The 19,705-nt window shown below is 47.6% G+C and overlaps 1 protein-coding gene across 3 annotated transcripts in view; it reads right to left on the bottom strand.

The window, feature by feature from the left end:
- The window catches only part of Bach1 (BTB domain and CNC homolog 1), a 34,403-nt gene extending 16,960 nt beyond the window's left edge, over positions 1-17,443 (bottom strand). Inside the window, exons 1-2 of one of the 3 annotated variants that reach the window (XM_021185483.2) lie at positions 17,321-17,443; positions 670-964 (exon numbers count right to left, since the gene is read on the bottom strand). In XM_021185483.2, the coding sequence (XP_021041142.1) occupies positions 670-903 (234 nt within the window). In that variant the 5' untranslated portion in view covers positions 904-964; positions 17,321-17,443. Of the gene's footprint in view, positions 1-669; positions 965-16,090; positions 16,606-16,653; positions 16,745-17,320 lie in introns of those variants that run through there. The other 2 variants (XM_021185484.2, XM_029470385.1) reach the window with 2 other exon arrangements.
- Between the last annotated feature and the right edge of the window lie 2,262 nt (positions 17,444-19,705).

Below are 19,705 nucleotides of genomic sequence, written 5' to 3'. Positions count from 1 at the left end.
GCTTGAGTTATACTGGCAGGACAGACATACGTGTGTAAAACAGGACTCCACAGTAAGACAACAAATGACTTGTTATTTTTAACCTTTCTTTGTTGGGAGGGGGATGCGGAAGATTATATGCCAGTGTGCATGGAGGTCAGAGGACCATTCGCAGGGTTCCACCATGTGGGTCCAGGAAATTAAACCCAGGCCAACAGCTTGGTAGCAAGTGCCTTGACCTGCTAAGCCATCTCACTGGCCAAGGCAACATATCACTTCTTTCACCCTAAAGCACAGACAAGGTTAAGGAAAAAGAAAAAGAAAACAAGGAGATACTCACTTACAGAGGGCCTGTTTTTCATGGGAGATGTCTCAAGAGAGAGTACACACGTCCTGAACCGGTGTGCTGACCCTCAATCGCAGCCAGCACTCCCTAAGCCAGAACCTCTCCAAACCTTCTAACTCCAGCAGGGGGACTAAGAGTATACCTACCCACATCAAAATATTCCACTGTTTAACAAGTGTTAATATCCAAAGTGATAATCTTACGTGTAAATATTCCTACAACCAAAGCTAGAGAAGGTTCCCCGGGATGCCCACCTCCTCAGGAGACTAGGGTTTGTCTCAGTTTAGAACCAGGAGGTAGCTAGGTAACAGCAGGTTATAGTGGCCACCACCGTGGCCCCTCACCTCTTCAGGCAGTGTGACGGTGAGCTCTGCGTCAGTCTGGCCTACGATTCTCGAGTGGAAGTAGCTGCTGCACGCAGCCAGCACCGAGCGGTGGGCTCGGAACCGCTGGCCCTCCACCACGACAGTCACGTCACACAGGACGTCCTTCTTCCGCTGGTCATTGAGGCTGAGCAAGACGTTGGTGCTGTGCACAGAGGACTCGTAGGCAAACACCGCACTCTCACTCACAGACATCCTGGGTGGCAATTGGGACCAGGGAGAGCAGTGGAAAGCATGCTTCTCACTGTCATCCGACCTGCAAACACACATGGAAGATGTCACTTAGCAAATCCCGTGGGAACAACTGTGCTTTAGACGACAAACTGTGAGTATAAAGTAAGGTATGGGCTTGTCTCTGACACAAAAAAAGGGAAACCTAAGTCTCAAAGGAACAAGCTAGATTCATTCACCAAGCCTCAAGTAAAGCAGGCTGACGACAGATAGCAGCTCTACCTTTAAGGCAAGAATCTGAGAAAGTACAAAAACTTTCTGAGGCTGGGATGGCCTGGATGTCTCAAAGGAAGGACAGTCCACACTGAGGACAGGTTTGATCCTTTGCAAAGGGCTGCCAGAGCCTTCAGTCAGAATCCCATCTGCTATTTCAAGAGTCTACCAATGTGACCAGGGTGAGAAGGTCACATTTGGGTGGGGCAGCACCCCCCCCCCCCCCGTGTCCCATTCACCCACACCGAGGAGAGATTAGGAAAAGGCTGTGCCTTCCATCCAGCGACTCCAACCAGCACAAGGTGACGTTGGTTCACCAGCACAAGAAAGCGGCTCCTATGTGTCAGGACACACCTTACAAGCCGAGTCTACACACTGTACTCTGGAAGGCCCAAGTCAGGCAAAGCCATGACATCACCTAGAACATGGTCTCTCATGCACAGAAAGCCTTCGCTTCCTCGAAATGTTACAACGTAAGAGAAAGTCATCACAATGTATTTGGCTTCCAAACATTTGAGATCACGCACACAATACTAGCACTCACAGGAGGCGGCAACCCAAATACATTCATGCGTGTTTATTATCCCTGATATGACCCCTGAGCCACACAAGAAACTGTAATGAGAGTCTAAGAGATGCTGTTCTCCCTCAGCCCTCTCCCCTCCCCTCCCCACGGTCTGTACTGAGCATGCTCAGCAGTCTGAATCCTGCTGTGAAGCAAGCAGGTCAAGGGCAGAAGCCCCTCTACATCTTTCATTTCTCCTGATATCTGATTCACTGCCTGGCCCCAGGGGGTCAGTGAAGGAGACACGGTCACCGGTTCAGTGACAAAGGAAAGACAGGAGAAATCAGAACTACTCCAGCTCTCACACAGCACAGGTGGGCTCCACCTCCTAGCCCAGGGGTTTGCGCTGCAAGCACACAGATCAGTCCAAATCGTCTCCTCCGCTTCATGTTTGCTTTGTACACAGGTGAAAGCACTGTCTCTCAGCGTGTGCTTAGACTGCATCAGTTGAAGGATCCAGCCTTGGCAGACCCAGCAGACCACACAACAGCACTGCTGACTCCAACGTCAAGCATGAGCGTGACGGAACGTGAGGCTGTACCTCTGCACGCGGAGCAGACAGGTTCTGTAAATGGTTCTTCCTGTTGCCATCATCAACAAAAGGAATAACTAGGAACTGCTAGAACTGGCAGCAATCACCTTTCCCACAGCCTGTTATCCCACGAAGGATGGGAGCGCCTGCAAGGCAGCCGCCCACACTGACTCCACAGCTGCCCCACGATGGCTTACATCTTCCTCCCTCCCAGCTTAAAACCTTGAAAGGCGTGTTCCTGTCCACTGATCACTGTCAGTCAGGGGAACACTAAGCAGTCATGTATAAGTGGAAAAGCCCGGAGATTGCTGTTGCCGCCAGTGTGTCATGTCAGGAGCTCAGCTCTCTCCAGCACCTTTCTGTACATGTGTACAATGCCCTTGTCTCACCCACAAAGGTTCTCCTCTCCTCAGAAAGACAAAACTGGGCGTGGCACCCGTAACCTAAAGGTTGTTTGCATCCCAGGTGACCCCAGCAGGGGCAGTGAGCGGGTAGCATCAGGAACTGACAGGAACACCATGAGGACCCACTAAGAAGGCCAAGCTCTCTCCTGGTGGGCCAAGTGCTGGCCCATTCAGGATCTCAGTGCCCCCATGGTCCTCTGCTGCACCCCTCACTTTTCTCAGGCAGGTACACATACACAATTACACAATTCTGTGCTGAGTCCTGGCGCCACTGCCTCTTACCCTTCTCCAGCTCTAACCCAAGCCCTCGTCAAGTCCTGTTTGTACACATACTTTTTCTCCTACACGGCTCCCAAGCTTACACTGGTACCAGTGTAGTTACACAAAATTAAAAAAAAAAAAATCACACATCAGCACTTAACTCTTACACCTCACAAAGTACTCTTGACATTTTCTACCTTTTACAAAATAATCCCAGGCACTAGAGAGATGGCTCCTCAGGAGTTAGGTTTCTTGCTGTTGAGAAGGGCAGGAGTCTGGATCCTAGCACCCAACTCTGGGCAGCTCACAACCGCCCCTCGGATGACTTCAGACAGCTGACTCCAAGACCTTTAAGTTTGGCCTAGATGTCACACGTCTGTCTAGACTGTGTTCTGCCACAATCCACGTACACAGCACTTGCCCAGATAGAGACATCTGCTGCTGAATGAATGACTTGACATTTTAACACAACCCCAGATCATGTAATACAATCCAAATCCAAACACTGCAGGTAGCTATCGATGAATGGAGATGAATGGAGATGCACTGATCAGGGCTCACAAAGTGAGGTGCTTAGATGGCTTTTCCAGATCCACCAAAAGCCCTCAGGAGCCCTGCTCACACCTCGTGGAGCTACAACCCTGGACAAGTGGCTGAGGAGAAAGGGCCGCCAACTGTAAACACCACCACTCCAGCGACTTGCAGCAACAAAGACACCTCAACATCTGCCCTCATTACTGAGGGGCAGAACCTAGGGGTGTTTGGAACTAAGCATCAGTCATCATTTTCACCTAGTACCTTAACTACGTAATGGTCATGGCAAGGTTCCTTTCAACACCCACCAGGAACTTTCTACCACTTCTTGAACCTAAAAGCACAGGGCAGCACTCCAGGCACCCACATCTGTAACTGTTGACTTATTAAAGGCAAACCTGGACTCACTACGCCGGACTAGTTCTGTATTCTCGGAACTGAGCCACCGCCCCGTCAAGGCAAGGGTGTGCTGAGGGAACTGCTGACTCACTCCCTGAAGCTGACAAAGGATGAGCATGCACTCCAAAGCTTCCTGAACCTCAGCTGGCGAAGGTCTGTTCTCTACTCACCATGCACAAGTTATATTTTAATACAGCTCTTGTTTGGTTGGTGTTTTCACTTTCAAAATGACACCGGAAAATAAGGCACGGGGCTCTGACTCATCACCATGTAATAACTTCAGATAAAGAAAAAAACTCAAGGTAAGGTGACCTAAGATGGCCGGGCTAGGTGTGTGACAGCAAGGCTGCAAGTGTGGGAAGAACTATCTGCCACACAAATCCCAAGACAACGATGTGTGCTGTGTCCGCATAAACAAGACCATCCGTAGTCCAAATCTTCTGTCTTCCCTGAACAACGGCACAAGTTCTTTTTACAACAGCTACCTGCACCACCACTCTACGCATGTGGAGAATACAAATGAAAAACAAGCACATTCAAGAACTCGACCAAGATGCTCAAAACAAGAGGGAGGATCCAGGGTAAATAAACAAGGCAGCAGCAGCTGTCACACAAGATACTCAACAGGCATTACAGCAAGTTCTCAAGTAAAAGCTGGCCATTTCGCATTTAACCATACTATTTAATGAAAAAGAAAAATTGTCAAAAGGATTTTGCCAATCGCATGCATGCGTGTGCGAGCTATGTGTGCGCACACGAATATGCATGTCTAGACAGACATTGACCAATGGACATCAGAGATGATACATAGGACATTCAACATGCCTTTTCCGTGAAAGCTGTGCCTGGATCTGCAGCTGACCCCGCCTTCTGAACCTGACTTCCTCTCCTTTCTAGAAGGTTTTTCTCCTTGATGCTTCTGCCCCCTGCTACCCTCATCATGTCCACCTAACTGGAATGCATGGCTTTTGGTGGCAAGCTCCTGCCCCCATACCTTGACCCTTGATAAACTTCTAACTCGCCAAGTCAGTTCCTGTATTACACACCAAGCTACCCAGATGTGAGAGTTCTGAACTTTGGTAGCTGGCCTAGCATAACTCTTTCTAGTAAATGACAGACAGTTGACACACTATGGTTCGTACACACTTACTCCTTTGGCTTGCGGGGGTATTTTTCTTTAAAATGTTAAAAATTAAGATGAGGCTGCCCACAGAAAAGAATCCTCAACATTACGTATTTTTTTAATTATCATTCTTGAGTTTTCAAAAAACTTTAACATCAAACTTTGTGGAAATTTAAACCAGCAACATCTTCTATAAGACTTGAGGCCTTAAGGAAGCCTAAAGCAGGACATGACAAGAAATATTTTTTAAAGCCCAAATGAACAGAGCAAGGCAGAGGCCATCAGCATTGTCCAAAGGGGCATGTTTGAAAGCTGTTCTGCAGGTCAGGAAGTCCCTGGAGAGCTAGGTTCAAATGTTCCACAGCTAGAAGAACCTTTCTAAAATGGCATTCTTAAGTCGGCCTACAAAGCAATGGGCTTCAAGCAGCATTTTCAAACAGTGTTCTAATTGGTCCTGCCCCACCACGCTCCCCGCCCACTACCCCCGCTTCCCACTAGTTTCCAGCCCTGCCCTCTGTAGCACCTCCTCTCCCCTCCCCACCACCTCCTCATGCTTAAGTGGTCCAGGGACTTTCTAAAAGCATACAAAGACACCAAGAACCTGGCAGCATGAGCTGCAGCTTGAGTCGGCCGGGCTTCTCCCTCTTCCCAATCTGAACAATCACATAGGTAAGTAATGCGTGTTGGTTCAGTTTGTTTTCCTGGCTTTTGTTTTGATTTAGTTTTTGGATTTTTTTTGAGACAGGGTTATATATAGCTCTGGCTGTCCAGGAACTCACTCTGTAGACTAGGCTGGCCTTGAGCTGCCTGCCTCCGCCTCCCATTGCTGGGATCTAACATGAACGCCACCATTCTTGGACTGCCGTATACATTTACAGGGCTAAATGTCATATTTGAAATTTTAAAACAAAGTTAGGCTTAAAATCAAGGAGCTGGAACTGTCAGAGAAGCCTGGAAGAAAGTTAGTATATACCCATGAAACCCGCATCAAGGTGTGTGGGTTCTGTTACTCCACAGGTGTTGCCTCCCCAATGCCCAGCTACCTGTCACCTTCACTGTACATTAACATGAATCTTCCTTTTGATGTGCAAATGGTTGTGTCCCATACTTGCTTTCGAATTTCTTTCACTCACCTCAATGATTTTACCACACACTAAGAACATCTGACATTTCTTTTTGGCTGTTGTTGGCAAATATTTCATTATACAAGAATGCAACAATTTGTTCATCCATTTAATTGGTGAGAGAGATAGATAACTGACTTGGCCTCAGCTTGGGATGGTAATAAAGCTTTATTAGACACTGCCCGGATACACGCAAGGGCTGAGTGATAGGGGAGGTGTACTCTCTTTAGCACTCATGCGATGGCCTCACAGATGACGAAATCCCTTCATTCTGCTACCAGCATGGCAGATCCAGTGGCTGCGCAGCAGCTCTGACCTGACACATGCTGCCCTCTAGTCTTGGCTATCATGGTGTGCACAGTAGTTCTGGGGTTTTATGTGCCTACCTCATAGCCAATAATACTGAATATCGTGCATGTGCCTGTTGGCCAATTCCTTATCTCCTTGTGTGAAATACATTTAATTCTCCCTACACTTTTCTTTATTATCTTGAGTTGGAAGAGCTAGTAGAACTGTGATTATAGTTGCAATAAAACTATCCGTTAATTTAGAGAAGGTAGCTAGCAGATCGAGTTCTCTGGCTCAAAAATATGGCTTGCCTCTCCATGTTTAAGGACTTCTTCATTGTCTCTTAATGTTATGATGATGTCTAGAGAAGAGGTCGTTTGTACATCTTCTATGGAATTTATTCCTATACATTTTGTGGTTTCTGTAACACTGTGAATATATTTGAGCTCTTGAGCTTAACTGTCCGAGTTTACTATATAATTGCAACGTACTTCTCAGATATGAACCAGAACCCTACAGCCTTAACTAACTCATTGATTGTGGCGGCTTCCTTGGAAATTCTTGTTTAACATACACAGTCACACCTTCTAAAAACAAAGGTTTTACTTCCTTCCTTCCTCTCCTTTTCTTCCCTCGGTGCAGTGACTGGTCATGTGACAGTAGGGGACATGCCTCAGTCCCTTACCAGGGACTTCTACTGCTCACCTCCCAAGTGGCACAGCTTTAGTCACAATGCAGGGTTCAAACGATCCTGTCCTATCTTAAGATCCTGTCCTATTTAGAATTGAGTGAGGCAGGCTCTTAACAGGAGAAACAAAACCAACACAAGAATAAGGGGTGGGGAGAGGCAGACAGGAAGTCAACCAGTCTCAGACTGATACACAAACATCCTACAGACACAGAGACATAATAACAGTCACCAAAACGGTCAACAGCAGATCTGAGTAAATACCCCGTCTCCGCAGTTAGGATGCAGTGAGCCGGGCTGTTCCCTCTACCTTTTCACACTCCAAACATCATATTAATAACACTAACAGCAAACTGAAAGGCATTCACAGAAATTGTGACAAAAGCCAGTTAGATTCAGTTAAGTATATAAATTGCTGGTAAACCGTCTGTGAGTAAAACCTCTAAAAATTTCTCAAATAGGAAAGGCATCCAAAAGAGAAAAATCCGTTTTCAAGTAAAATCTTAGATTTTGACCAAATCAGGAATTAAGAGAAGGTGGGAAAATACAGTAGGTGGGTGGGGAGTAGTGACTACACAGAATTCCTACCACCAAACCATAAGCAAAGAAAGGTCCCTCTAAATTCTCGACCCTGCCATCCCCTGTGTGATGGTTAACATGGTCGGCCTGGCAAGCCTGAGCACACCTGTGAGGATTCATCCTACCCACGAGCAGCACAGCCTGAGGGCGCTTCCTACCGTGGGCAGCACAGCCTGCCGCAGGACTTCACCTTACTGGTGCTGAGAACCCTTCATGTTGTGGCGACCTCAGACCATAAAACTCCTTTGTAACTATTTCATAACTATTTTTGCTGTTATGAGCCGCAATGGAAATATCTGATAGGTGACTCTGTGGGGGTCGGGACCCACAGAATGAGAACTGCTGGTCTAGCAGCAGCCCGAACTGAAGAAGCCCAGGGAGAATAGCTCTCCATCTTTGCCTGCTTGTCTTGCTGGAGGTCATTTCCCAGCTGCTCTGACCACTATCATGGTCTACACTGCGGCCATCCGTGGAAGATATCAGAACCCAGTCTTCAGCCTTCCAACACGGAGTGAAAGCTGTGGCTCTTGAGGAACCCCTCAGGCCTCTGATGCTGAGCAGCCCAGCCCCATGGACAGTGCAGCTCTGGTTCTCAGCCCCACCCCCACACCCATTTAGAGTGCAGAGAGTCAGGCGCTATCGTTTAAGTCTAACTCTTTTAATACACAGCAGTTCTCCTGGTGTGCCACAGAGAACTCTGGCTAATATGCATTTATACTAAGAATTCTCAACTTTTCTTTCCCGGGAAGGGCAGGTCACACTGTCTCCACTTCCCTCTCTGCAATTCCATGTGAGTCCCCTCTCTAAGCCAAGTTGTCAGTTTCCTCACAGTTTCCTCAGCAACATTCAACACCCTTTCATCTCTTCCCTGCGATCGATCGCTGGGCTGCCAGGATCCCAAAGCTCCACGGACTTCCAACCTATCTCTCTGGCAGGCTGCTGTCTATGGAAGTGCTGTGACCTCCATGTCCCAGGCAGGATGGACTACACACTTGACCTGTGGACCAGGGTAAAGGCTTTCTTCTCCCCTAAGGTGCTCACCACAGCAATAGGAAGAGAAGATAACCCTCCTCTGCCTGCAAGCCTCTAGATTTTAGAGAACCTAGGCTGTCTTCACATCTCACCTCATCTTGGCGTCCCACAAACCACCTTCACGGGCTTATCTAAAGCCACAGAAAGAACATAAACTCAAGGTCACTAGATACTCCTGTTTGTGATCTAATCTTGACTTCAGTCTTAATCTTCAGACTCACATACCCAGATATACACTCAAATTATTATATGTATGCCAAACAGGCGTCTCAAATTAACATGTGCAGTAAGATCCGGTGTTGTCCGTCTCTACACTCCTAGGATATTCATCAAAATATCAAGGTAATTTTTTCTTGTTCTTCCTTCTGCTTCTGTATTCAAATTATCAGCTATAAGCACACTACCTTATAAATAAAAAGAATAACTATAAGCATAAAAGGCATGCCTTAGTTAAAATGCACCTCATGTTTATTTTAAAAGTCGATTAAAGTAAGGGACAAGTGACATTTCCATCTTCACAATGGGGTTTCCTGCACTCACTAAAAAGGATTAGTTCAACGCTATGGAAAAATCTGCCATTGACTTTAAAGCACACGCCTCACAATGACTACCAAAGAAGTTTTATTTTGAAAAGTGGCTTGGCACTAGGGAGGTGGCCAAGGGTAAAGTCGTGCTCTGCAAACATAAGAATCAGAGTCTGGGACCCCAGCACCCACAGTGGCAGTCCACACTTGTGAGTCCAGCACTAAGGGTGGGGAAAACACAGGGAGGTGTAGGCAAACGCATCTCTGGGGTGCGCTGACCAGCCAGCCAAGCCAATGAGTGAGGGAGCAAGCTCCAGGAGAGATGTGTATCAAAAAGAAACAAAACAAAACACAAAACCCCATGGTGTAGGAGTGTCAGAGGAAGCACCAAGCAATCACACACACAGAGATGGCAGCCATTGAAGGCAATCAGAGGTTCCAGCTTGGGGGATATGGACATGGCAAGTGGTAGGAGCAACATCGATCACTTTTAAGAAAAGTTTTACACACTGATAAAGAGGCATCCATGGCAGGGGTGGGGGTATCTTTCCTTCCAGAAAACTTAGTCATTGAGATAAATGAGCCAGAGTCAGTTATCTTGCCTCCCTGGGAGGACGGATGCTGGCGGCATCTCCAAAGTTTATCCACAGCTAAGCTTCTGGAGACTGTCTTGGATTTGCCAACGCAGCAAGCAGTATCCTCCACCAAGCCATGTGCTTAGCATCATTCTTACTAAGGCTCCTCTGACTTCCCCAAATATCAGCTTCTCGTAGTGTGATTCCCCAGCTACAACTGGCCACGCTGTGACAGAAGTCTGCTGGCCTATTAAACTGTAACTTCTGTAAAATTCTGCCAATATCTAGAGACGTTCCTGGCTTATGAAGCTGTAAGTATTTGTTTCCTACATTGCACCTGTTAACCGAGCATCCAGCAAGCTAGGATGTCACACGTGTTCAAGTAAGTTTAGCAACCCGCCCTGCTATCTACACACACTCATGTGTATCTGTGTGTGAGTTTGGGAAGTGCAGCAGTGTGCACCGGGAGCCAGGAACAAAGCATCATCAGACCCAAACACACCTCACCCATTCTGAACCCCAGGAATGGCTGCTGCTGTCAATGGGGAGGGTGGAGGGACACAGTCCTCTGGGGCGGAGCCCTTCCACCAAGAACAGCTCCTCATGTCAGCTGACTCTAGTGACTACTCCGAGGTGTCCCAGATACTTGAGGTCTGCAGGCAAGCTCTCAGAACAAGACACCCCTCACAGAAACTCAAAGGAAATAGAGCTTGATCCATACATGTGGAGTCTTTTACTACAAAGAGATAATCAAAAGAGTATCAAAAGCTGATGGCAGCCACAGACTCAGCATCAACTGGAGGCTCCTCTGGTTTCTCTTAATGGCAGCTCAGACTGAAGACATGTCAGCAGAAGATGCCCACCCAACACGGCACCATGCTTTTTGCCTGCTGCTGAGCCAGGCACACCTGTGACTCTAACATTCCAGAGGTGGAGGCAGGGGGGTTGTGGAGTTCAAGACCAGCAAAACCCTGCCCAACAACAAAATCTTTTACTAAAATGAAATATATATATATTTTTTATGCACACATATATATGTACACACACACAAGTTTGTTTGCTGATTCTTCCCATTTAAAAGATGGGTCCTACCCAGGAGACAGCTGTGTGCTGTGCCAAGAAGACAGGTCAGGAAGTACAGGAAATAAACATCGGTTCCTTGGAAATGAGACCTGAGCCAACACAGTAATCAGTTTTCACTGCAAAACTAGTGGCTAAATATAAAATCTACACATAAAATTACTGTTCTGGCCAGAAACCACTTACTCTGGAATTACAGCCTAATAAATTTATTAAAACATTAATAAATGTTTATAGCTTTATATTTTGTAATCAACTCTCTGAACTGATTGAGCCAACATCTAAAGGACACTGGCATCCTTCTGGGAGAGAGAGAATATTAAGCATAGGAAAACACCAGTAAGCAGGGAGGTGGGTCTTGCTACGCCTTCCAGTGCATGCTGAAGACTTCACCTCCTCGGTCAAAAGCACCTTCCTTCCATAAAACAGACAGATGGGGAAGAGGGAACAGGACCGCAACCTCACTCGACTGTTTAGTCTACAGCTTACAAACAGGGCTCATTGCTAACACCCAAGCCACAAAAGAACAACATTGAGAAAGGCTCTGCCATAAGGAACTGTGTGGAGGAGCCGGGCGTGGTAGCGCACACCTTTAATCCCAGCACTTGGGTGGCAGAGGCAGGCAGATTTCTGAGTTGGAGGCCAGCCTGGTCTACAAAGTGAGTTCCAGGACAGCCAGGGCTATACAGAGAAACCCTGTCTCGAAAAACCAAAAAAAAAAAAAAAGAAAGAAAGAAAGAAACTGTGTGGAATCCAGGCTTATGGAGGAATGAGAAAGCGACAGTCCAGGGTCATTGACCCCATCTAAAAAGTGCTAAAGGTGTTTAAAAGGTGAAATAACTTTATCAGATAGTATGTTAGGTTGACTAAGAGTGGCTCCCAGAGACAGGCTCACAGATTTGGATGTCTGGTCATTGGGAATGGCAGTGCTTGTCTGGCGTTAGGAGGTGTGACCTTGTTGGAGGAAGTCCAAAGTCCCAGCATCTCTCTCTGTCTCTCTCTTCCTCCTGCCCATGGATACAGATGAAGAACTCTCAACTGTTTCTCCAGCACCATGTGTGTCCCCATGTTCCATGCCATGATGAAAAGGGAATAGGCCTTTTCTGTAAACTGTAGGCAAGCCTCAGATAAGAGTTTTCCTTTATCAAAGCAGTATGGCTGTGGGGTCTCTTCACAGCCAACAGAACACTCACTAAAACGGACGGAGGAAACCAGTAGTAATTATTTTATTACAAAAGTATTCTTTTGAACAAAGAATATCCTAGGGCTTTGAGAAAATGCATTTAAACTTCCTTTTAACAGAATATAATTTGCACACAATTTCAGTGGTTGTGAACATTTCCAAAGTCTCCCAATGTGAAGAAGGGAGCCTGCAGCTGGCAGGCTCCAAGGCAGTCCAGGCGCCCTAACAGCAGTTAGTTAACCACCCAGGAAGGACTCTGACAGCCCCTGTTTTTGTTGTTGTTGTTGTTGTTCCCCAGGTTTGCCTTGGGGCAATTTTTAATGAACTCTGAGGTCCTAAGTGGGAAGAAGAAAGAAGGTCTGCTCTGAGCACAACGTGACATTAGGTGTACAAGATGGGGAACAGCTCCACAGCCCAAACTCTATTTGCTCAAGCCACTCTACATCCATTTCAGGTAAACAGTGACTCTCCGGATCAGCTGCTTCTCCATCTCAAGAGAAGATCTGGAAGAATGAGTTAATCCCGGGACTCAAAACCTCCAAGGGTGTCAACTCAGTATCCAGTCAAGAAGGACACATAACACTGTCTCCACTAAACTGCTCAAATCAGCCAACTTTCAAAGCCCAGAGCACCAGAACTAAGAACCAGCCCAGGCGGGATCGCTGTGCAAGGTTAGTATGCAAACAGCCAGGGCAGTTGAGCATGTCGGCGGCGCGCAGACAAATCTCACCAGCAGGAACTCACTCACAGGGGTTGAACTGAGAGAACCCAAGTGTATGACGTGCATTAGGAACCATCACAGGTACAGCTGCAGCTAAACGCACCCCTGTCTTTGGGCCCCTATCATAGGTAGCTCCTCTACAGGCTTGTGATCTAAAGGACACACAGGGCGTACAGGATGCGGCTGGAGGGTAAATGTGTACTATCCACGCCTCCCATAAACTGGAAGTAGAACTGAGAGGCCAGTTCCACTCTAGCCCTAGTCAGCAAGGAGGTTGTGGCCAGATCCAGTGACTGCTAAATCTGATGGGGAGAGAATCCTCACCTAGGATTCAAGCAGAATCCAGACAGAAAATAAAGTACTTTTTACATCTTCAAAAACCAGTTACAACTAACAGCAGAATGGGGTGTTCCATAGCTCTGCCAAGGCTGAGAACCCGTAAGCACCAACCTGAAACCTTGCTACCAACTTAGCATCAGCGTCCACTTGAGCTGTATTTCTAGTGGCAACACCTGCCCTATGGCAAGCCTCCAGCTCACCTGTGATGGTGGCCGCTAGCTCAGCTCCCAGAAGGACCGAAGCAAGCATCCAGCCTGCTTCTTCTCTCTGGACACCAGAAAATAGCACCTAACAATTTATGCCCTGACCACTTGATTCACAGTAACACACACTTCATCCTCACAGCAATCTAGGATAGAGACCACCATCACCATCACCATCACCCCTGTCCGAAACAGCAAGACACAAGTTACGAGCTGACCCCCAAGGCCTGAAGACGACGACTTTGCCAGAGCATCATCTTTAGCAATTCAGTTCTACATCTCCCACTCAGAGCATACGGCTCCCCAACTTTAGATGTCGCTGCCATGTACTACCTCTAAGCCAGGAGCCAGGGATTGGCAGTGATGTAAACCGGTATTTTACCTGCAGTTTTGAAATGTTTCTCTCTGCAAAGTGTCTAGCTTTTAGCAAACAGCACTTAAATTCCCTATGTGTCTTAATCCATCCCACCACCTAAAATAATCCCTTCATGTTGCAGGCTCAAGAGACTCAGGGTTCAAACAATTATCCCACGAATAGAAAGTTAGAAAAATGAAGGGAGGGGACTGTTAAAACCCTCAGCCATCAAAAGCAAGCTTCCCTGAGAAGAGTCTTATGACACTTGGTCATCTCAACAAGTTCTTAATCTCAAGCTGTTCTTAATGAGAGTCACCACCACAGTACAGAGCTACAAAGGGACAGGCCCTGATGTGGAACCAAATAGTAGCCGTGCCTTCTGGGTCAGTGAAATGGTTCAGTAGGTAAGGGTGCCTGCTGCCAGACCTGAGGCTAAAGTTTGGTGCCCAGAACCATGTGTGGTAGAGGGAGAGAACCTATTCCCACAGGGTGTCCTCAAACCTACACAGAGAGAGAGAGAGACAGAGAGAAGAGGTTGACAGTCTGAGGAATTCCACTTCCCAAGGATTATCTAAATGCAGTTTTAACAATAATCACAAGGATATAAAAAGGGGGGACCCTTAGCCGGGCATGGTGGCGCAGGCCTTTAATCCCAGCACTCGGGAGGCAGAGGCAGGTGGATTTCTGAGTTCGAGGCCAGCCTGGTCTACAAAGTGAGTTCCAGGACAGCCAGGGCTATACAGAGAAACCCTGTCTCGAAAAAACCAAAAACAAAAAAAAGGGGGGGGACCCACAAACTTCCAAAGGGTAAGAGAATTTTACCTTAAATTTTAAAGATTTTGTTATGAATATTACATTCCAAAGGTATAAATTATCAAACCTTCTAATCACTACACACATTCAACCAACCCCCCTTGGGGCTTGCCTACAAGTCCAATAAAATGTTATCAAAATAGAACTATGTATTTTTTTTATTTCTATCACTAACTTTAAGAATGTAGTAGGAAATTTCCATCTTTTAGTCTTTACAATATAAAAACTACATATGAAGTGAAAGTCAAATACTAAGAATATTTTGAAATTACTACAGCTCTCTGGAAAAGATCAGAAATTAAACACACACACAGAGAAATCTGTTGCCGACTTGGAATGATGGTAATAGCAGTGGAAAGTAAATTTTATATTCCTCAACAGAAAAAAAGGATAAAGTGTGCATAACCACATTATCTAGTATGCAAATATTGACGTCACCCTCCTCCTTTAACTTCCTGCTGTGGATGTTTTCATGTTAGATCAAGCATCCTGTATACTACCTGAAATCCCCTAGCATCTGAAAGAGACAGGACTGATAACCCCTAAATCTAAAACAGCACACCAATCGCTCCCCTGCTACAGAGGTTTTAAGGGAACGGAACGACCATCAATAATAATTTGGTATCGTTCTTGCGGCCCATGCAACCGTTGAGTGGGTAAAGGCACTCGCCACCAAGCTTGATGACCTGAGGTCCAGGCCCCAGAACCCACAGGATTAACAGAGAGAACCACAAATGCAAACTGTCCTCTGACCTCTGCACAAATACAAACACAAAACAATAAAATAAATACATGTTTTTAAAACCGTCATTCTTTTGGTCAAAGGGAAGAAGCCAGTTCTCCTCTTCATACACATTTCCTTTCCCAAACAGTGTACCAAGGACTGGACTGGCGCGCGCGCGTGCGTGCGTGTGTGTGTGTGTGTGTGTGTGTGTGTTCATTTTCTTTTTCAGTGTGTGTGTGTGTTCATTTTCTTTTTTCAAAAAGAAATTACACAAGATCCATAAAATCAAGAAAGACAGACACATCCATAGACCCCTCTTCTTGGCCTTGACCCAAGAAGACCCGCTAACTCTTATCTAATCTTTACCACCTGACCCCAGAAACTAGTTATGCAGGAAAACCTAAAAGCCCTAAAAGGAAATCCCCTTTGTGGCCTCATTAAAAAAAAAAAAAAAAAAAAAAAAAACTTTTATATAAAGAATAACTTAGCCGGGCGTGGTGGCGCACGCCTTTAATCCCAGCACTCGGGAGGCAGGGGCAGGCGGATTTCTGAGTTCGAGGCCAGCCTGGTCTACAAAGTGAGTTCCAGGACAGCCAGGGCTACACAGAGAAACCCTGTCTCAAAAAACCAAAAAAAAAAAAAAAAAAAAGAATAACTTAAGCATGTATACGCCACTCTGCATCAAAATACTAAAGGCAAAGCGAGGACAGCAAGGGAAAGAAATGTTACAATGCTGCTGACTGCCTTACTTTTATCTGAAATCTCAAAGATCCAGCTTCCTCCAGCCCAAACTGAGTCTCCCGCAGTAGGCCACGAGGCTACTGTTTAAACACCACCTCGGTGCTCCTTGGCCACGTCTTAAGCATGCTCTCCCACGTCAGCCACCGATTACCTGGATCAAAACACACAGCCCGCCCGCAGCCGGACCCCCTCCGGCCTCCTGAAGCAACCCTCGTCTGGTGTGTGCAGCTCAGCCTTTTATAGTGGAGGCATGTGATGCGCGTATCTGCACCAGCTGTTCCTAATTACCTCTCAGTCTGGGGTGAATGACTCAGCAACACAAACTCTTTTTTAAAGAGTCACCCTACCTTGTTATCCAACCAACGTAGCGAACAAAGGGAAGCCACTTGACAGATCCGACGGTTAAACAACAAGGGACGATCACTCCTCCAAAGCTACCCAACTCCCAAGATGACTCACCAGGAGCCTTTTTTCCTCTAGACTCCCTTACGATGTCCAAAGTCAGAAGTGGCAAGCGCCTTCAAGCCCAGCCCAGAGCTTGCACCACTACCACAAGAGCAGGAAGAATAGGCCAACCCATACCTCTTCCCATTTCTCTGAATGTTTGTAGAGCTCAAAAGCTCGGCCACGAACAAAAATCTACAGTGGTCATTCTTTAATGTTTCCGAACTGCCTTTCCTGCAAACCCAGTGAGGTGAGAGGAGCGCTCAATACCTAAACAAAGACCCAGCAGGGGCATCGTCCTCCAAGGCGAGCAGTCACAACTCTACAATTCTCCAAAGGGGAAAAAAAAAAAAAAAAGGAACAGCATCCTGCAAAAAAAAAAAAAAGTCTTTGTTCTTCCAAGCCTGTCTCGGGAGCAGGATTTTCCCACACGCGTTCTTTCAGAATTACTACTACGTCTGCCTTGACTCAGCGCACGCTGAACATAGAGAGCTCACTACATAAAAGCCATCGGCGCAATTCCACTAAATGACACCAAAGTCCCGGAGAAGATCGAGAACGCGCTGCTGGCCCTGGCCCTACCGGACACGAACACAAAAGCTGGTGTCGTTAACATCGAGACCCACTCTGCCTATGCTGTGCCAGTCTACATTACAAACGTGCGCCAAGCAACAACAAAGGGAAGCGCGGAGCGCCCGGTAGTCCCGGAACCCCGGCCCGCTCGGCCTTGTCCCCCGCAGCAGGCGAAGCGGGACGCGGCCCGCGGCGGAGCGCGGTGCAGGGCGGCGCCGGCACGGCCGGCCGGGAGAGTCCGCGCAGCGCGTAAACAGCGCGCAGCCCGCCGCCCCTTCTAGGCCCGCGAGGCCGCCCGCCACCATCCCCGGTGACCCCGGGGAAGGACGGGAGGACGGCAGCGCGCACCGCCCGAGCCACTCACCGGAGCCGAGACGCGGCGCGGCCCGACTGCAGGCGGCAAGCGGCGGTCAGGTGACTCACTCCCTCCGCGCGGACAGCCGCCCGTCTCCTCCCCTGCGCTCCGTTCCTCTCCGCCACCGCCGCCAGCGCCTCCGGGCGCTAAAGCCCCGCCCCGGCTCCGCCCCCGGGCCCCGCCCCGTAACTGAAGCCCCGAGCTCAGGCCACGCCCTGCCTGGAGCCACGCCCCGTTCCAGACCACGCCCTCCGCTAGTAAGAGCCTCTCTATTTCGCCTCCTGCGAGCTCCGTGTAGCGTTGATTGTATTGCTGAGCGCCAGGCCTCCAACCGCGTCGCTCTATCTCTGCCTTTGGTGGCAAGGTTACACGTCACGGAAGACCACCTCTTCCTCACCTGCTGAAGGCAGGGGAAAAAAAAAGGCTGACGCCTCCACGCCCCCAGGGTTTTTTGTTCCCACCGCCCCACACACACCCACACACACAGAGATTAGATAAGGTCTTCTGCCCCACGCCCCCAGAAACCTCGCAAGCTCAGTTCGGCCAAGCTCCTGGGCTGCTTTCCTGTAGGAGCACAAAAACCAGGTGTTTGAACTTGCTGAAAAGGGTGTGCCAACATCTGTCTGAAGCTCGGCAGGACTTTTATGAGCAGATTCTGAGAGGCGGAGGCTGCTGCCCCTCTGAATGATCACTAGCTTCCCTTCGAGTTGTTTGTGTCGGATGAAGCCCTTTCTCGAAAACCACGAGGCATGTAACCTGGAGTGTGCTTTGCTCATTATAACCCATTAATATGCATGCTTCCCCGATCAAATCCCTTTACTCCTTCTGCTCAGCCAATACTGCTTTGAGAGTTATTCTTGCGCCCTTCATACTTGCCTGAATAATATGCACTCTTATCTGCCTAGCCGCGACGGACTGCATTCACCAACGGGCAAACACACTGTACTGGGCTTCACATCCGGAATATTGTACTGTCTGGCAGCCTCCTGTTGTCCCTCTATGCTGCACTACCAGGAAACATGGACACATCCGTGTCTGGTCATGTCAGCCGTCTTCCCTCAAGTCCTGGTCATGCTTTCATCCTCTGCTGCTTATTTGGGTGTTAATTCAATTGTTCGTTTCTATTTTTTATTATGTTCACTGTTGTTCAAGGCAGTGTCTTTACGCAAAACTGCATGCACTCGTGGCAGGGCTTATCAGTCTAGAGAAAGAGAGGACTGGGCTGGCCAACCTGATTAGAAATGAGGAAGGAATTACCACCCCTGAGGCCAGTAGCCCTAGGAGGACTTGTAGAAAGAAATAATCTTGCTGGCTTTGAGTTCCAGAGGAAAGATGTAGAAAAATGGGAAGCCCCTAAATGTATGTGCTCCTTAAACACACACAGACAGTGCAAGGGCTCCAGGAGAGGGGTTGCCTCCAAATAGTGATATCATTGACATGACTGCATCTGTACAGTGCATAAGCTCTTGTGACTTAAGGACATTCAGTTACCTCTAAAATAGGTGAGAATAATGCCTAAGTGCTGTGGGGTGGCCATGTAAGTGGTGACCTAGTGGCTTTGTGAGGCAGGGACAGCAACAGAGCTAAAACCAGGGCATGGCTGAGAGGAGTGTGGTCCACCAGGCTGTGAGGGGATCCAGACATGGAGGCAGGTGGCATGTTCAGGATCCTGAGATCATTATGTAAGTATTCAGTGAGAAATGAGGGGAGACACTTGGGGATAGGCTGTGTGAGTTGATGGTAGTTCTGACAGACATTCGAGGGTCCTGGGGTGTCTCTCACTCACTCTCCTTCCATTCTGAGCCAAAGTATAGTCTTCCTTCTTCCCACACCTATCGTGTACATTATTTCGATAAATAGCCTTATGTCATGTGTATTAGCTCACAGAGAACCTCCCTCTAAGCACGTTTCTCTTGACTTGTCCTCTAAGAACACTTAGCATGGGATGCCCGCCCCAACTCTGTGACAAGACGAGAAGAAAAACAGCCAAGCAGTCTGCCTCAGTTGGAGTTTCTATTGTAGCAAAAAAAAAAAAAATCAGGATCAAGAAGCAAGTTGTGGCATTTTTTTATTATTATTTATTTATTTATTTATTTAATGTATGTGAGTACACTATCACTGTCTTCAGACAGGCCTTCAGAGGGCATCAGATTCCATTGCAGATGGTTGTGAGCCACCATGTGGTTGCTGGGAATTGAACTCAGGGCCTCTGGAAGAGCAATCAGTGCTCTTAGCCACTAAGTCATAGAAGGAGCAACAGTGTTGACAGGCCAGACCCCAGAGCTCCCAGGGACAGGACACCAACCAAAGAGTACACATGGCACTGGCAACCTATGTGGCAGAAAATAGCCTTGTAGGTCATCAGTGGGAGGAGAGGCCCTCAGGCCTAAGGGT

This window comes from Mus caroli, chromosome 16 (assembly GCF_900094665.2).
Source record: "Mus caroli chromosome 16, CAROLI_EIJ_v1.1, whole genome shotgun sequence".
In the NCBI taxonomy this organism is placed as follows: domain Eukaryota; kingdom Metazoa; phylum Chordata; class Mammalia; order Rodentia; family Muridae; genus Mus; species Mus caroli.
This window is presented reverse-complemented; position numbering and strand designations above follow the sequence as displayed.